We start from the raw sequence: 17,137 nt of genomic DNA, 5'->3' as shown, positions 1-17,137 counted from the left end.
CTGGGAGGGGACACAAGTAGGCCAGCTGACCCAAACTGACCAAAGGGATATTCCATACCATATGACATGAGCTCAGACATAAAAGCTAAGAAAAGGAGGAGGAAGGGGTGGGCATTCGTTGTTTCTAATGGCTGCCTGCTAAGAAACCACTGTGCGTTGTTGAAGCCCTGCTTCCCAGGACATGGCTGGCCATCGCTGCTGATGGGAAGTAGTGAATAAATCTTGTTATTTTTCCCTTCGCTTTTGCACGCAAGCTTCGCTTTGCTTTAGTAAACTGCCTTATCCCAACCCACGAGCCGTTTTCCATCTTATTCTGTCTCCCCTTTTCCAGCTGGGAAGGGTATTGATAGAGCAGCTGGGTGGGCACCTAGCATCTAGCCAAGGTCAACCCACTACAGCCAGTTAAAGCCATCTTTCTTCATTGACCAAGACTGAAATAAGTGACTGGGCCTGGAAAAGAAGGAAAATTTAGCTAATTATTTTTAAAAGCTCCTAGAAATTGTCGGTAGTAGATTTTATGCACTAGATTTACTATAATGACAGCTATCGTAATATGATATGAATTTATATTTTCCAGAATATTCATGGAAATTATTATGAAACATAGAATTATAGAATGGCCTAGGTTGGAAGGGACCTTAAAGATCATCTAGTTCCAACCCCTCTGCCATGGGCAGGGACATCTTTCACTAGACCAGGTTGCTCAGAGTTCCATCCAACCTGGCCTTGAACACTTCCAGGGATGGGGCATCCACAACTTCTCTGGGCAACCTGTTCCAGTGCCTCACCACCCTCACAGTAAAGAATTTTCTCCTAATATCCAATCTAAACCTACTCTCAGGTTAAAATCACTCCCCCTTGTCCTATCACTACATGCTCCTGTAAAAAGTCCTTCTTCATCTTTCTTGTAGGCTCCCTTCAGGTACTGGAAGGCCACGATTCACTCACCCCTAAGCCATCTCTTCTTCAGGCTGAACAATCCCAATTCTCTCAGCCTTTCCTCATAGGAGAGGTGCTCCATCCCTCTGATTAACTTGGGGGCCCTCCTCTGGACTCACTCCAACACGTCAGTGTCCTTCCTGTCCTGGAGACCTCAGAGTTGGATGCAGTATTCCAGGTGGGGTCTCAGCAGAGCAGAGTAGAGGGGCAGAATCACCTCCCCTGACCTGCTGGCCACGCTTCTTTTGATGCAGCCCAAGATATGATTGGCTTTCTGGGTTGCAAATCATAGAATCATAGAATCAGCTGGGTTGGAAGGGACCTTCGAGATCAAGTCCAACCCTTGATCCACTACCGCTGCGGTTACTAGACCATGGCACTAAGTGCCACATCCAGTCTCTTTTTAAAAATCTCCAGGGACGGAGAATCCACTACTTCCCTGGGCAGCCCATTCCAATGTCTGATCACCCTCTCTGTAAAGAAATTCTTTCTAATATCTAACCTAAACCTCCCCTGGCACAGCTTAAGACCATGCCCTCTTGTCTTGCTGACAGTTGCCTGGGAAAAGAAACCAACCCCCACCTGGCTACAACCTCCTTTCAGGTAGTTGTAGAGAGTGATGAGGTCTCCCCTGAGCCTCCTCTTCTCCAGGCTGAACAGCCCCAGCTCCCTCAGCCTCTCCTCATAGGACTTGTGCTTGAGTCCCTTCACCAGCCTTGTTGCCCTCCTCTGGACCTGCTCCAGCACCTCAATGTCCTTCCTGAACTGAGGGGCCCAGAACTGGACAGAGTACTCCAGGTGTGGCCTCACCAGCACTGAGTACAGGGGAAGAATCACTTCCTTGGACCTGCTGGCCACACTGTTCCTGATACAGGCCAGGATGCCATTGGCCTTCTTGGGCCACCTGGGCACACTGCTGGCTCATGTTCAGCTTCTTGTCAATCCAAACTCCCAGGTCCCTCTCTGTCTGGCTGCTCTCCAGCCACTCTGTGCCCAGCCTGTAGTGCTGCATGGGGTTGTTGTGGCCAAAGTGCAGGACCCGGCACTTGGCCTTGTTGAACCTCATCCTGTTGGAATCAGCCCAACTCTCCAACCTATCCAGGTCCCTCTGCAGAGCCCACCTGCCTGCCAGCTGATCGACACTCCCCCCCAGCTTAGTGTCATCTGCAAATTTGCTGATGATGGACTCAATCCCCTCATCTAAATCATCAATAAAGATATTAAACAGAACTGGGCCCAACACTGATCCCTGGGGGACACCACTAGTGACCGGCCGCCAACTGGATGCAGCACCGTTCACCACCACTCTCTGGGCCTGGCCCTCCAGCCAGTTCCTAACCCAGCAGAGAGTGCCCCCTGTCCAAGCCGTGGGCTGCCAGCTTTTTCAGGAGTATGCTATGGGAGACAGTGTCAAAGGCTTTGCTGAAGTCCAGATAGACTACATCCACAGCCTTCTCCTCATCCACCAGGTGGGTCACCTGATCATAAAAGGAGATCAGGTTGGTCAGACAGGACCTGCCCTTCCTAAACCCATGCTGGCTGGGTCTGATCCCTTGTCCATCCTGTAGGTGCTGTGTGATTGCACTGAGGATGATCTGCTCCATAACCTTGCCAGGCACTGAGGGCAGGCTGACGGGCCTGTAGTTTCCCGGGTCCTCCTTCCGGTCCTTTTTGTGGATTGGTGTGACATTTGCCAACTTCCAATCATCTGGGACCTCCCCAGTGAGCCAAGACTGTTGGTAGATGATGGAGAGAGGCTTGGAGAGCTCTTCCGCCAGCTCCCTCATCACCCTTGGGTGGATCCCATCTGGTCCCATAGACTTGTGGGGATCCAAGCATCTCAGTAGGTCACTAACTGTTTCCTTCTGGATTACAGGGGGGCTGTTCAGATTCTTGTCTCTTTCTGCAAGCTCCAGAAGCCAGGACACTCAGGACAACCTGTCTTACTGTTGAAAACTGAGGTAAAGAAGGTGTTAAATACCTCAGTCTTTTCCTCATCTTTGATAACTATATTCCCGTCCATGTCCAGTAAAGAGTGGAGGTTTTCCTTGCCCCTCTTTTTGTTATTGATGTATCTGTAGAAGGACTTTTTGTTATCCTTCACAGAGGTGGTGAGATTCAGTTCAAGTTGTGCCTTTGTCCCTCTAATTTTCTTTCTACACAACCTAACTATATTCCTAAATTGTTCTTGAGTAGTCAGCCCTTTTTTCCGTAATGGGTAGGCTCTCCTCTTTACCCTGATTTCTTTCAAAATCTCCCTGTTCAGCCAGACCGGTCGTCTTCCCCACCGGCTCACCTTTTGACACAGTGGGACAGCCTGCTCCTGTGCTTTCAAAACTTGCTTCTTGAAGTACGTCCATCCCTCCTGGACCCCTTTGTTTTCAAGGGCTGTTTCCCAGGGTACACTCTGAACTAGTCTTCTGAATAGGCTGAAATCTGCCCTCCAGAAGTCCAGCGTAGAGGTTTTATTGATGGCCCTCCTTGCATCCCTGAGTATTGAAAACTCTTATTATTTCATGATCACTGTGTCCCAGACGTCCACCAACCACCACATCTCCCACCAGCCCCTCTCTGTTTGTAAACAGGAGGTCTAGCGGGGCTCCATCCCTGGTAGGCTCATTTACCAGCTGGAGCAGGAAATTATCCTCTATACACTCTAGGAATCTCCTAGACTGCCTCTTCTCCGCTGTGTGGAGTTCCCAGCAGACACCCGGCAGGTTAAAGTCACCCACGAGAACAAGGGCTGGCAATTTTGAGACATCCGCCAGCTGCTTGTAGAATAATTCATCATCCTCATCATCCTGATTGGATGGTCTGTAACAGACTCCCACCAGGATATCAGCCTTGTTGGCCTTCCCCCTGATTCTGATCCACAGGCACTCACCCTTATTGTTACTGACTTCAACTTCTACAGAGTCAAGAGACTCTCTAACATATAGAGCCACCCCTCCACCTCTACTACCCTGCCTGTCCCTTCTGAAGAGCCTGTAGCCACCCATGGTAGCACTCCAGTCATGTGAGTCATCCCATCACGTTTCCGTGATAGCAACTACATCATAGCTTTCCTGCTGCACGATGGCTTCCAGCTCCTCTTGTTTGTTACCCATGCTGTGTGCATTGGTGTACATGCACTTCAGCTGGGCTGCTGATTTGGCTCTTAACTTGGGCTGTCCACCCTTGGGCTCCTTTCTGGAGAACCCAGTTTCTACCCCTTCCCCCTTCAAATCTAGTTTAAAGCCCTCCTTATCAGCCCTGCCAACTTATGGGCTAGAGTCCTTTTGCCCTTGCTAGATAGATGAAGTCCATCTGGTTTGAAGAAACTAGGTATGATGGAATTTGGCCCATGGTCAAAAAACCCAAAGTTCTGCTGGTGGCACCAATCCCTTAGCCACCTATTGATAAGATAGGTTTTCCTGCTCCTCTCCTCATTCATCCCTGCTACTGCAGGAACTGAGGCGAACACCACCTGTGCTCCTGTCCCATCAACTAGTCGACCCAGCGCCTTGAAGTCCTTTTTAATTGCCTTGGTACTTCTCCCATTAATGTCATCACTGCCAGCCTGGACTACCAACAGTGGATAATAATCTGAGGGCTGAATTAGCTGAGGGAGTCTCCTACTAAAATCCTTCACCCGGGCCCCAGGAAGGCAGCAGACTTCCCTGTGGGATGGGTCCGGTCAACATATAGGACCCTCGGTTCCCCTCAGAAGGGAGTCACCAACTACAACTACCCTTCTTTTTTTCTTTGTAGCTGTAGTTGTAACCCGTCTGGTAGACGGGGCGCGAACAGGAGACCTTCCAGCCAGATCTTCCTCTTGTCTGTCCTCTGCCTGGTTCTCTGAGTCCAGGGCCTCATATCTGTTCTCTAAGGGCACCTGGGGGGATGGTGGGGGTTGGGAGGGGATTCTTTTACCTCTCTGGTGAGGGACTCATTTCCATTCCCCCCCATCCACCAGGTTTGCTCCAACTGCCTGATGGCAGGAGGGGCAGGGCTTCACCGTCTCCTTCTGGACTGCTTTTGGGGTTGAAAGGGTGCGACTCCACCAGTCAATTTCCCTTTCACTGTCCCTAATACTTCTTAGTCTCTCTACCTCTTCCTTGAGCTCTGCCACCAGGCACAGCAAGTCATTCACCTACTCGCATCGCACACAGATCCCACTCACACTGTCCTCTGGTGCTAACACCAGGCTCAGACACTCTGCGCAGCCAGAGGCTTGAACAGCTACGTCCGTCTTGGTGTCCCTCTTAAGGGGGTCCGTCTGTGTGGACACACCCTTCGTCTTAACAGCAACAGCTTTTGCTTTTTTGGAAACCATTGCTGGCTTAAGCTGAGTTATGACAAAAAAAAAAAGAAAAAAAAAAGAAAAAAAGGCTTCTTCAAGAGAGCTGGGAGGTGGCTGTGCCCCTCTTGCTTGCCCTGCCTGCGCGAACTGCCTTGCTAACTGCCGTGCCACATTCCTGTTTGCCTGTTCCTGTTCACCGCGCTCTGGGTTACTGGCGCTCCCAGCAGCAGTTTAAATCCCTCTTGGCAGTGCTGGGTGCCGCCCCTTTATCAGCTGATTGGCCTCACCTGAGACCTCCAGCGAAATGTTCATTACCAGCTCATTTCTAGCCTCTTATCCTCCAAGTACCCACAAGTCCTGCTTGTCAGGGCTGCTCTCAGTCTGTTCATCCCTCAACCTGTATTGATACCGGGGGTTGCCCTGACCCACGTGCAGCACCTCGCACTTGGTCTTGTTAAACCTCATGAGATTCCCGTGAGCCCACTTCTCCTGCTTGTCCGGGTCTCTCTGGATGGCATCCCATCCCTTCAGGCATATCAACCGCACCACTCAGCTTGGTGTTGCCTGCAAACTTGCTGAGGGTGTACTTGCTCCCTTCATCTATGTAATTAATGAAGATATTAATCAGTATTGGTACCAATATGGACCCCTGAGTGGCACCACTTGTCATTGATGTCCATCAGGGCTCTGAGCCGTTGACCACTACCCTCTGGATGCAACTGTCCAACCACTTTCTTATCCATCTAACAGTCCACTCATCAAATCCATCTCTGTCCAATTTAGAGAGAAGGATATTGTGAGGAACCCTGTCAAAGTCTTTACAGAATTCCAGATAAATGGCATCTGTAGCCCTTCCCTTCTCCACTCCATCATAGAAAACCACTAGGTTGGTCAGGCAGGACTTGCCCCTGGTGAAGCCATGTTGGCTGTCCCAAATCACCTCCCTGTACTCTGTGTGCCTCAGCAGAGCTTCTACGAGGATCTGTTCCATGATCTTCCCAGGCACAGAGGTGAGGCTGACAGGTGGGTAGTTTCCAGGGTCCTCCTTTCTATCCTTTGTAAAGATGGACACCATGTTTCCTCTTTTCCAGTCACCTGGGACTTCCCCTGACTGCCAGGATTTTTCAAATACCATGGAGAGTGGCTTGGCAACTACATCAGCCAATTCCCTCAGGCCTCTGGGATACATCTCATCAGGTCCCATAGACTTATGGACATTCAGGTTCCTCAGGTAATCATGAACCTGATCTTTACATACAGTGGGAGGGACTTTTCTCCCCCAGTCCCCATCCTGCTGTCCATCCATTCGAGAGGTGTGGGAAGAGAGACATTGAAGACTGAGGCAAAAATGTTGTTAAGTACCTCAGCCTTCTCCTCATATGTTGTTACCAGTTTACCAGTGTTGTTTATCAGGAGCATACACCTTCTTTGACCTTCCTTTTCTGATTAATGTACCTGTAGAAGCCCTTCCTGTTCTTCTTTGCATCCCTTGCCAGGTTCAGTTCCAGCTTTGCCTTTGCCTTCCTCACTCCCTGCGCAACTGAACTTGATCTCTATACTCTTCCCAGGTTACCTGTCCTTGTTTCCACTGCCTGTGCGTTTGCTTCTTGCCTTTTAGTTTGACCAGCAGTTCCCTACTCAGCCATGCCAGTCTCTTGCCTTCCTTAACTGATTTCTTGCTTCTGGGGATTGCCAGCTCTTGCACTCTATAGATGGCTTCCTTAAAGATCTGCCAGCTCTGTTCCACTCCCTTGCCCCCAAGGGCAGTCTCCCAGGGGATCCCACTGACTCTCTCCCTGAAGAGCTGGAAGTTTACTTTCCTGAAGTTCAGGGGCCTAACTTTACTCCTTACCTGACCCATATTCCTCAGGACTGCAAACTCCACCAATGCATGACACTGCAGCCTGGGCTGCCTCCAATCTTGATGTCCCCAATTATCTTGCTTGCGCTGGTGACCATCAGATCCAGTACCATACCCCCTCTGGTAGGGCTGTCTATTACCTGGCACAAGAAGTTATCCTGCATGCATTCCAGGAGTCTCCTGGATTGCCTGCAGCTCTCTGTGCTACTTTGCCAGCATATGTTGGTGTTGTGGTTTGAGTCCCCCAAAAATATAATTTCCAAACTCCCCACAATTTGTTTCAATGTGAGAGAGAGTTTTCAGACATAACACAACTACTAGCATGGGGAAATTATATTAGAATTTATTACTAACACAATAAATACTATTAATACATGTACATACAACAATCCTAACTATCTCTCCTATGGTAAAACAATATATTTACATAGATCAAATCCCTCCTTTCCCTCCAATAAAAAGTCCAGAAGGAAAGAAGAAGATCACTTTCAGGGCAGCACAATCTCTTCTCTTCCAAGCAGTAGTTTCACTTTGTCATAGCTGGAAAATCTCTCTCTCTCTCTTCATTACAACGCAGGGTTTTTTTCTCACCCCTCTCGGCCCTTCAGCTCCAGCCGAAGGTCTCTCCCGTGGGCTGCAAAGCAGGGACAAAACTCACCTTACCACCGTCATATCACAGGGTGCAAGGCATCCCGTGAAAGTCCCTTCCTTGGGGGGTCAAGTTCCCCTGAGTCAGAACGTTTAGGGGCTCTCAGCTCAGTTTTTGTCCCAAGCGTTCTAACAGAGCTCCTTTGCTCCGTCTCTGCTGCAAACGTGGTAGGGGAGGCCACTTCCCCCACATTCCTTGGTCTGACCGTCCTGGTCCAGCTCACAGGACGTCTCCGAGTTCTTAGCTCCTCTCTCTTTCTCTCTAGCTGCATTTCGGAACTCCCTTCAAATGGAAGCCCACCCTTCCTTCCAAAGGAGGGTCTAAAGGGTTTTGGGGAGTAATTCAGTCTTACCCCAAAACAGTCTCTACTGAGTTTTCTTTGCTCTGTTGTTGGCTCTCTCTCTCTCTCTGTCGGACATCTCTGTCTCTCAGTCTGGCTATGTGCCATGTTGCTGCTTGCCGGTTATCTTCTCTTGCTCTGTGGAATTTCTCTGTATAGTCCTCTGGCTAGAAGCCAGTCAGCTCTGGCCATTCCGTGCTGCCTCCACCGCCGCTCCGGCGTCTTTCTGCCGCCCACTCACAGTGGAGGAACTCCTCCCAGCCTTTGGCCACAGCACCTAATCCAGTTTTAACACTGCACTGGGCCCCCCGCAGCCCGGCCGGGGGCTGGGGGCCTTGGCCCCCAGCGGGGCTCACTGGCCCCTCTCTCTAACACGTGGTGTCTCAAGTCATGTCTGCCTCTCCTCCGGCTACCTATCAGGTCTCCTTTTCCGGTCTGTTGTAATATGTTAATTTCACAGGGGCAAACCTGACTGGCTCAACACCAAGAACACTACCACAGTTGGGGTGGTCGAAATTCCCCAGCAGGACAAGAGCCTGTGAGCGTGATGCCTCCTGTATCTGGAGCAAGACAGCTTTGTCAATGGGCTCCCCTTGATCAGGTGGCCTGTAGTTAGACACCAACTGTAAGGTTCCCTTTGTTGCCTCAGTCTCTGATTCTTACCCACAGGCTCTCAACCTGCTCATGGCTGTTCTTCACAGACAGCTCTTCACACTCAATTCACCTCCTGATGTAGTGGGCAACCCCTCTGCCTCTCCTTCCTCCCCTGTTTCTTCTGAACAGCCTGTCGCCATCAATAGTCTCATTCCAGTCATGGGATTCGTCCCACCAAGTTTCAGTAATTGCAGCAAGGTCATAGCTTTCCAGCAGCACAGTGGTTTCTAATGCCTCCTTTTTGTTGCCCATGCTGTGTGCATTGGTGTAAAGGCACCTCAGCTGAGCTGTTGGCCGTGTCGCCTTCCTAGAGGAACACCCCTTAATTCCTTTGAGATAATTTCCTGGTGTTTCCTTGCTGGCTTGTATTAGCTTAGGAGTCCATGGCTTGTCCCCATAAGACTGTGAATGTGTTCCAGTGTGGCCAGCTGTAGCGGGTTGACCCTGGCTGGATGCCAGGTACCCACTCAAGCCACTCACTCACTTCCCTCTGCAACTGAACAGAGGAGAGAGAAAAAAAACAACTAAGGATTCATGAGTTGAGATAACAGCTGGGAGAGGTCAGCTACTGATTACCTTCATGGGCAAAACAGACTCAAAGTGGGGATAGTACTTAAATTTATTACTAACAGGATAAGAGCCAGAGAGTGAGAAATAAAACAGTCTTAAAAACACCTTCCCCCCACCCCTCCTTCCTTCTATGTTCTCCCTTCTCCCCCCCAGCAGTGCAGGGGGACAGGGAATGGGGGTTACGGTCAGTTGTTGTTTCTGCTGCTGCTCAGAGAGAGAAGTCCTTCCCCTGCTCCCGTGGGGTCCCTCCCACGGGAGACAGTCCTTGATGGACCTCTTTGGGGTGAGTCCATCCCTCGGGCAACAGTTCTTTCCAAACTGCTGTCCCGTGGGTTGTTGTCGCGGTCCGAAGGGAAGAGGGGACAGGACACGAGGACTGGTGCAAGCAGACTTCTTTATTCAGGCGTCTGTCTGATTTTTAAAACCTCCCGCCAGGGGAAGGGGCAGAACATCGGGTGGGCTATCAGACAGACAAACGGGGCAGCAAATCAGAACAGGGCACAGGCAAAAGGGGGAGGAGGAGCATGGATACAATGAAACCACATAATAACAGTAAAGTCCATATGAAAATCCTGCCAATTGCTGTATGCTTTTCTCCATGCCTGGAACTGTTCCCATCCTGAATCTTGCTTCTCTACAGTGGGTCACTCCTCCATGGGGTGCAGTCCTTCACGAATGAGCTGTACCAGTGTGGGTCCCCCACAGGGGCCACAAGTCCTACCCGAGAAAAACCTGCTCCAGTGTGGGCTTCCCTCTCCACAGGCTGCAGTTTTCTGGCTGGACCCTGAGCCATCTTGGCCCTCCCACAGGATCACAGCCTCCTTCATGCATCCACCTGCTCCAGCATGGGCTCCTCCATGGGCTGCAGGTGGGTCTCTGCACCCTGATGGTCATCCGTGGGCTGCAGGGGGACAGCCTGCTTCACCATGGTCTTCACCACAGGCTGCAGGGGCCTCAGCTCCAGCATCTGGAGCACCCCCTCCCCCTCCTTCTGCACTGACCTTGGTGTCTACATTGTTGTTCCCATGTTCTCACTCCGCTCTTCCCTGGCTGGAATTCTTTTCTGTGCAATACCTTTCTGTTCTTAAATATGTTATCACAGAGGCATTACTATTACTTCTGATTGGCTTGACCTTGGCCAGCGGCAGGAATCCTGTCCTGGAGCCAGCTGGCATTGGCTCCACCAGACAGGGGAAGCTTTTAGCAGCTTCTAACAAAAGTCACCCCTGTAGCCCACCCCCGCTACCAAAACCCAGCCACAGAAACCCACTACACCAGCACACTTCAGAGTCAGTGGGGTGTAGATGCATTTCAACTGGGCTACTGATTTTACCCCCAACCCTGGCATGCCACCCCTTCATTCATCTCTGCTGAGCCTGTTCTTATCCCCTTCCCCCTTCAAACCTAGATTAAAGCCCTCTCAATCAGCCCTGGCAATTGACAGGCTAGAATCCTTTTCCCTCTTTTAGACAGGCAAACCCCATCTGTCTCGAGTAGGCTTGGTGCCGTATAAACCACCTCATGATCGAAAAAGCCAAAATTCCACCGATGGCATCAGTCTTTAAGCCATGTGTTGACAAGGTGGGTTCTCCTCTTCCTTTTGGCATTCTTTGCTGCTACCAAAGGAATCAAGGAAAACACCACTTGTGCTCCTGTCCCTTCAACCCCAATTCTTTGAGGTCCTTTTTGATTGCCCTAGGACTTATCAACCTCATTGCTGCTGACCTGGACAACCAGCAGTGGGTAATAATCAGAGCGCTTAATCAGTCCAGGGAGTCTTCTGGTAATATCCCTTACCCAGGCCCCAGGGAGGCAGCAGACTTCCTTGTGGGATGGGTCCAGTTGGCATACTGGGCCCTCGGTTCCCCTCAGAAGGGAGTAGCCCACTGCAATTACCCTTCTTTCTTTCTTAACACCCGTAGTTGTGGGTTACTGACTTGTTATGGGCAACCCTCCAGATAGACCTTCACCTCCGTTATCATTTGCCTGACCCTTGAGTTCCAGAGCCTCATACCTATTCTGTAAGGGCGCTTGGGAAGGTGAGGGAGGCCAGGAGGAGATTCTCCTACGACCCCAAGCAGGGACCTGTTTCCATTCCCCCCCATCTTTTAGGTCCCCTCCTTCTGCCTGATGGCAAGAGGGTCGGGGCTCCTCTGACTCTTGCCAAACTTCCGTCTGCTGCATTTCTCTTAGGGATGGAAGGGTGTGACTTCACCAGTCTGTTTTTCTCACACTCCCTGACACTCCTCAACCTCTCCACTTCCTCTTTAAGCTCTGCCACCAGGCTGAGCAGATCATCCACCTGGTCACACCGCACATAGGTGTCGTCTCTGTTGTCCTCGATATTACTGTCAGGAGTACATGAGTATTGCTTAAATGGTGCATTGTTTCAAAGGATAACATGTGCACCTGGTAAAGCTTAAAGTATCCATTTTTACAAAAATGTTGGTAGGCAGTATATTACTGAGGTGTAACTCTATAGAATTTTATGTAGTGAGGCAAGATTTAGCAGGGGGGTTATTTCCTTCTTGGTTGATCTAGTTTTTATGAAGTTTCAATATTAAAATATTTTTCTTCTGACATTATTCATATAGAAGTAGATCTGGCAACAGGTCACTCTCAAGACATAAGGACAGGCACAGATCCAGAAGTCCCCTGAAAAAACGGTCTAGATCTAGGGAAAGGTGGAAATCAAGAAGTCGGTCTTATTCTCGGTGAGTTTCATTCCTCAGAAATTAAACTGTTCTTCTTAGCACATGGTACAAAATTTTTGAAAAAATCTAACAAACCTTTTAGGTAATGGCAAAGAATGGAATCTCTAAATGCTTTAGCCTGTCCCAGGCTTTGTTCGTGGAACAAAGGAATAGAAAGTAATTTTTTTGTGCTGAGTGTACTGGTTTTGGCTGAGATATAGTTAATTTTCTTCATAGTAGTTCATATGATGCCTACAGGGGTTAAACCACAACAACGAGGTACCTAAACTTTGATAGCAAAGTCTAGTCTACATTTATACCAACATCAAACTGATTGAAATTAGGTAACTTTAATTGCCCGACTTGAACCAATGAATTAGTTATGTTCTATGTAGCCTGTGTTACAAAAAAAGTGGATAATGCTTCTTCAACTTTGTCAACAGTTATAGTTTGGATTCATGCTGAACTTGATCCTGCATTCTGAGAACATGTATAAAGTTTTTGTGCACGGGATTTTATTTTTACCTTTGGCTATTTCATATTGACCATACACTGCTGTAGGCACAGATGCATATGTCTGTTATGTGACATATTTACATTTCAGCATCTAATACACCTATATTTTACCTAGTCTATTAATTTTTAAGTCTGGTTGTCTAATTATTTAACTGTGAAATTCCATAAAAATAATTCCTTTATCTCCTTGGATGATAATTTAATTTTCTGAGGAGTAAAATAGTGAATATTCACAAAATAAAAGTGCCTGTAAAAGTCACTTCATGAATAGAAACCTTGGTACTTTTCTTTCTGTTTCATCTCTTTAATTCCCCTGACTCATTTAAAGGGAATTTCATACTTAGGTTGTGCAGTTGTCTCTTGTTTTCTGAGGAGAAAAGTTTTGTGGGAAGGAGAATTGCAGATCTGTGGACCTCAGTGGGAACAGGTGGTAGGCTACATAACTGGGCTTCATTGATGGATCCTTTTGACTCCGTTGCTGTTTTCTGGAGCTTCTTGAGATATCTGCTCACTGGAAGGGGAAAATCCAATGCAATCTCTGTGATAAATAACTGGAAAGTGCTTCTTGGGTCATTTTGAAACCCCTTGCTATTGCAGGGATTGTGTGCTGATTCATCTTTATGATCATACATTCCTTCTATGAGACATCCAAAAAGGTATTTGCCAAAACCTGATGGGAACCAAAGTCTTCAGGTCACAGACCATGAAACAAACCTACTATTTATTAGCCAGACACTTGTTCCGGTGAAGAAGGGTGGGGACCGTGTGTATATATATCCTAGAGACAGGTCTAGGAGTCATGTGTCCTTTGTTAGAAAGATGGTTCAGTCTCATGCTTCCAAATAATCCTTTATCAAAATGTAATCTTCCAACCAAAGCTGTGATCTAAATGTGTGTTGTTTTAGGCACCATAACATAAGAAAGATATAAACCTATTTGAAAGTGTCCAAAGGAAGGCTACAAAGATGATGAAGAGTCTAGAGGGAAAGCCATATGAGGAGTGGTTGAGGTCACTTGGTTTGTTCAACCTGGAGAAAAGGAGACTGAGGGGAGACTTCGTCACAGTCTACAGCTTGCTCACAAAGCGGAGGGGCAGGCACCGATCTTTTTTCTCTGGTGACCAGTGACAGGACCTGAGGGAACAGCATGAAGTTGTGTCAGGGGAGATTTAGGTTGGATATTAGGAAAAGGTTCTTCATCCAGAAGGTGGTTGGGCACTTGATCAGGCTCCCCAGGGAGTTCAAGAAACATTTGGACAATGCTCTCAGGCACATGGTATGATTCTTAGGGTTGTCTTGTGCAGGGCCAGGAGTTGGACTTTGATGATCCTTGTGGGTCCCTTCCAACTCAAGATATTCTATGATTCTATGATTAATAAATTTTTATTTGGCTTGACTACTAGAACATCTAGTGGAATTTTTCTCACTGTTTTTATGAACATGTATCATTCTCCCTATCCCAAAGCAGCTGACTTGTTCTGTTACCTTGCTTCTGTTTTTATGGTCTTACTGATTTTTCAATAATTTTCAAATTCCTAATGACGTTACAGATAACTGAATTGTCTTGGTTGAGTTTTGACCTTACATCTACCTTTTGAGGGAATGTGGTGAAATTTTATCCCTGTTTTTTTGTTTTTGTGTATTAACTGATGTTGGATTTCCAAGCAGTTACAAGATATTTATGTGAGAGAACATCATAGAATAAAGACTTCAGTCAACTGTCATTATTCACATGGGGGTGGTTAATCTGCAGTCCATTTTACATGGACACATATTTAGTAAAGAATGAATTTACAAATTGTAAAGTTTGTCTTACTCCTGACAAAATGTAGAAGATTTATGTATGAATGGTAACGTAACTGTGAGGTGAAAAGACATATTCTTTCAAAGTGTAAAAATATCACTTTGAGGATTACAGTTTGATTTGATTTTTGCCCCCTCTTCCCCCATTTGATTTCCAAATTTTTCCTATCTGTATAGCCTCTCCCTCATGGTAAACAGGGGTGACAAATGAAAATTTGTAATAATTACTATTTTTCAACAGAAACACCTATTTTCTCTTGAAAAAATTAATGTATGCTGAAGAGTTAGTTGTAATTTTTATTGGAAAGTTCAAATATTAATTATTGAATTCATGTTTGGCTTTTCACAGGGACAAGAAAAGAGACAAAGAAAAGGTCAAGGAAAAAGAGAAGGCCAAAGAAAAGGAGAGAGACCGAGACAAAGAGAAGGAGAGAAACTGGGACAGAGACAAAGAAAGGGAAAGAGAGCGAGATAAAGAAAGAAACAGGGATAAAGACAAGGAGAAGGACCGGGAGAGAGAGAAAGAGCGGCATAAAGATCGAGAGAGAGTCAGAGACAAGGATAAGGATGCGGACAAAGATAGGGACAGGGACAAGGACAGGGAAAAGGACAAAGATAATGAGAAGGAAAAAGACAGAGAAGAGGTAGACCAGAACAAGGAAAAAGATGACATTATGAAAGAGAGGGAGAAGGACAGAGATAAGATTAAGGACAAGGAGGGAGATAAGGACAGGAGGGAAAAAGAGAAGGACAGAGACAAAGAAAAGGAAAAAGATGAAAAGAAGGAGAAGAAGGAGCGAGAAAGAGAAAAAGAGAGAGATGATAAAAAGAAGAAAGAGAAGAGATCCAGAACACCCCCAAGAAGCTATAGCTCTTCAAGAAGATCTCGTAGCTCCAGCAGGTTTGTTTGGAATTTTTTAATGCTTTTTCGGACTTGTCAGTACAGTGATGCACCATGTAAAATGCACATCCTAATTTTTATGTATCAATATCACCATGTCACTTACTAAGTCAATTTGTATTCATTCTATTTTTTAGATTTCCCTATAAAACAAGATCTATTACTAAGAGCTCTATATGATACGTGATAAAAAATAGTTTCTTGTTGGGCAACTGGTACTTGCCTTTTATTTAACTGTATAGTGTAGTCCTTGAGGACAGTAAGTAGATGGTTCTTATGCCATTTCTCTCTGTTGGAGCTCTCCAAAAGTTATGATACAGGAAAATTAAACATCATCTTTGTCCTGATGAAAGTTTGAGTCACCAGTACCTAGTTTCTTGGTTACTTACATACTGTACAGTGTTGGTCTGTAAAGCAATTTGTTGGGTTTATGAACAGTTGGGTGGTAGTATTTGCCACTTGGCCACCTTAAGGATGGCGAGCAATGAATTTTCTTGGCTGGATGGCTGAACAGAAGGAAGCAAGCACATCACTTGACTGGCTAACCATTCAGAAAATAAATGTATGTATCTCAGTTGGAAGATAAGTATACCTTTTTTAACTGGTTAAATGTCCAGATACAAGTAAAAATTAACCTTTCTTAACCATGCTGATAGTAAACAGGAAAGCAGTCAAGGTTAATCTAGCTGTTGTTTTTGCCTCTGAGGGAGGGTAAACTGGGTGGAAGTCTGGGTAAATTCAATCCAGTAAAAGGAGACTCTGAGATTAATTATAAGCTCTGTAAGTAGACTAACTCGGGCAAATTCTAAAAGCATAGCAGCTAACTTAAGTTCAGAAGCTTTGGTGGAAAAAGTCCTTTCCAAATACCTCAGCAATTATGGAGTTCAATAATATCATGTGTCAAATTCAGATAGCAAACTTTATCTGTTACCTTGAGAGAACAAAATGCTGGATGAATTGGGAAAAGTTCTACGTATTATAATTGCTTCCCTGGAAAAAAGCAAAATTTTCATAACCCTCATAATTCAGGAGTTCATGGTTCATATAATGCAGAAAAGGCTGTAATGGTTTCTGAACATTCTGTTTGGGTTATATGAAATATCCATGTTGTTCTGGAGGTTTATGGGCAAAATATTGTGGCTTCTTTAAGCATATACAGCTTCCTGTTATAATGCATTGTTAACATCATTTCATGGGTTGAATATTTGCACAGAGTAGAGGTAGTTCTGTAAGCTTTGAAAACAACAATTTCTGCATGTATGCCTCAGGAGTCTTGAATTAGATAAGTACTGGATTGACCTTGGATGAATGCCCTCTCCTCAACTGGACAGGGGAGATAAAATAAGATGGAAAACAACTCGTAGGTCGAGATAAGACAGTTTACTAAAGCAAAAGTGAAAGTTTGCACATGCACAAGCAAAGAGAAAAAAAAGGTTTATTCTCTACTTCCCATCAGCAAGTGATGTCCAGCCACTTTCCAGTAAGCAGGGCTTCAGCACATGTAGTGGCTACTCTGGATGACAAACACTGTAAATAATGAATGCCCCCCTTTCCTCCCCCTTTTCTTAGCTTTTATATCTGAGCTGATGTTATTGGTATGGAATATCCCTTTGATCAATTTGGGTCAGCTGGCCTAGTTGTGTCCCCTCTGTTGTGGTTTAGGAATGGTATTCCCCAATTTAGTGTTCCCACTGAAACACTCCAAACCACATGCCACTCACTCACTCCCCCCTCCCTCTTCCCCCTGCAGCAGGCTGGAAGAGGAGAATTGGAGGCACAAAAGGTAAAGATCACAGGTTGAGATAAGAAAAATTTACTGGAAACAGCAATGAAATAAGAAACGAACAGTAACAGCAACAATACTAATAACAATGTGCAAGAAAGAGGAAAATGATTCACGTGTGATTGCTCATTACACGAAGCCCAGTAA

General features: G+C 46.5%; 1 protein-coding gene across 1 annotated transcript in view; it reads left to right on the top strand.

Moving 5' to 3' along the window:
* Nucleotides 1-17,137, top strand: part of LOC113959262 (splicing regulatory glutamine/lysine-rich protein 1-like) — a 67,746-nt gene that overhangs the window by 38,022 nt on the left and 12,587 nt on the right. The window contains exons 8-9 of the mRNA XM_027668162.1: nt 11,890-12,009; nt 14,656-15,207. Of these exons, the coding sequence (XP_027523963.1) occupies nt 11,890-12,009; nt 14,656-15,207 (672 nt within the window). The remainder of the gene's footprint in view (nt 1-11,889; nt 12,010-14,655; nt 15,208-17,137) is intronic.

This window comes from Corapipo altera, unplaced genomic scaffold (genome assembly GCF_003945725.1).
Source record: "Corapipo altera isolate COAL_440 unplaced genomic scaffold, ASM394572v1 60988, whole genome shotgun sequence".
Classification (NCBI taxonomy): Eukaryota; Metazoa; Chordata; class Aves; order Passeriformes; family Pipridae; genus Corapipo; species Corapipo altera.
Note: the sequence above shows the minus strand (reverse complement) of the source record. Positions and strands in the feature narration are given on the sequence as shown.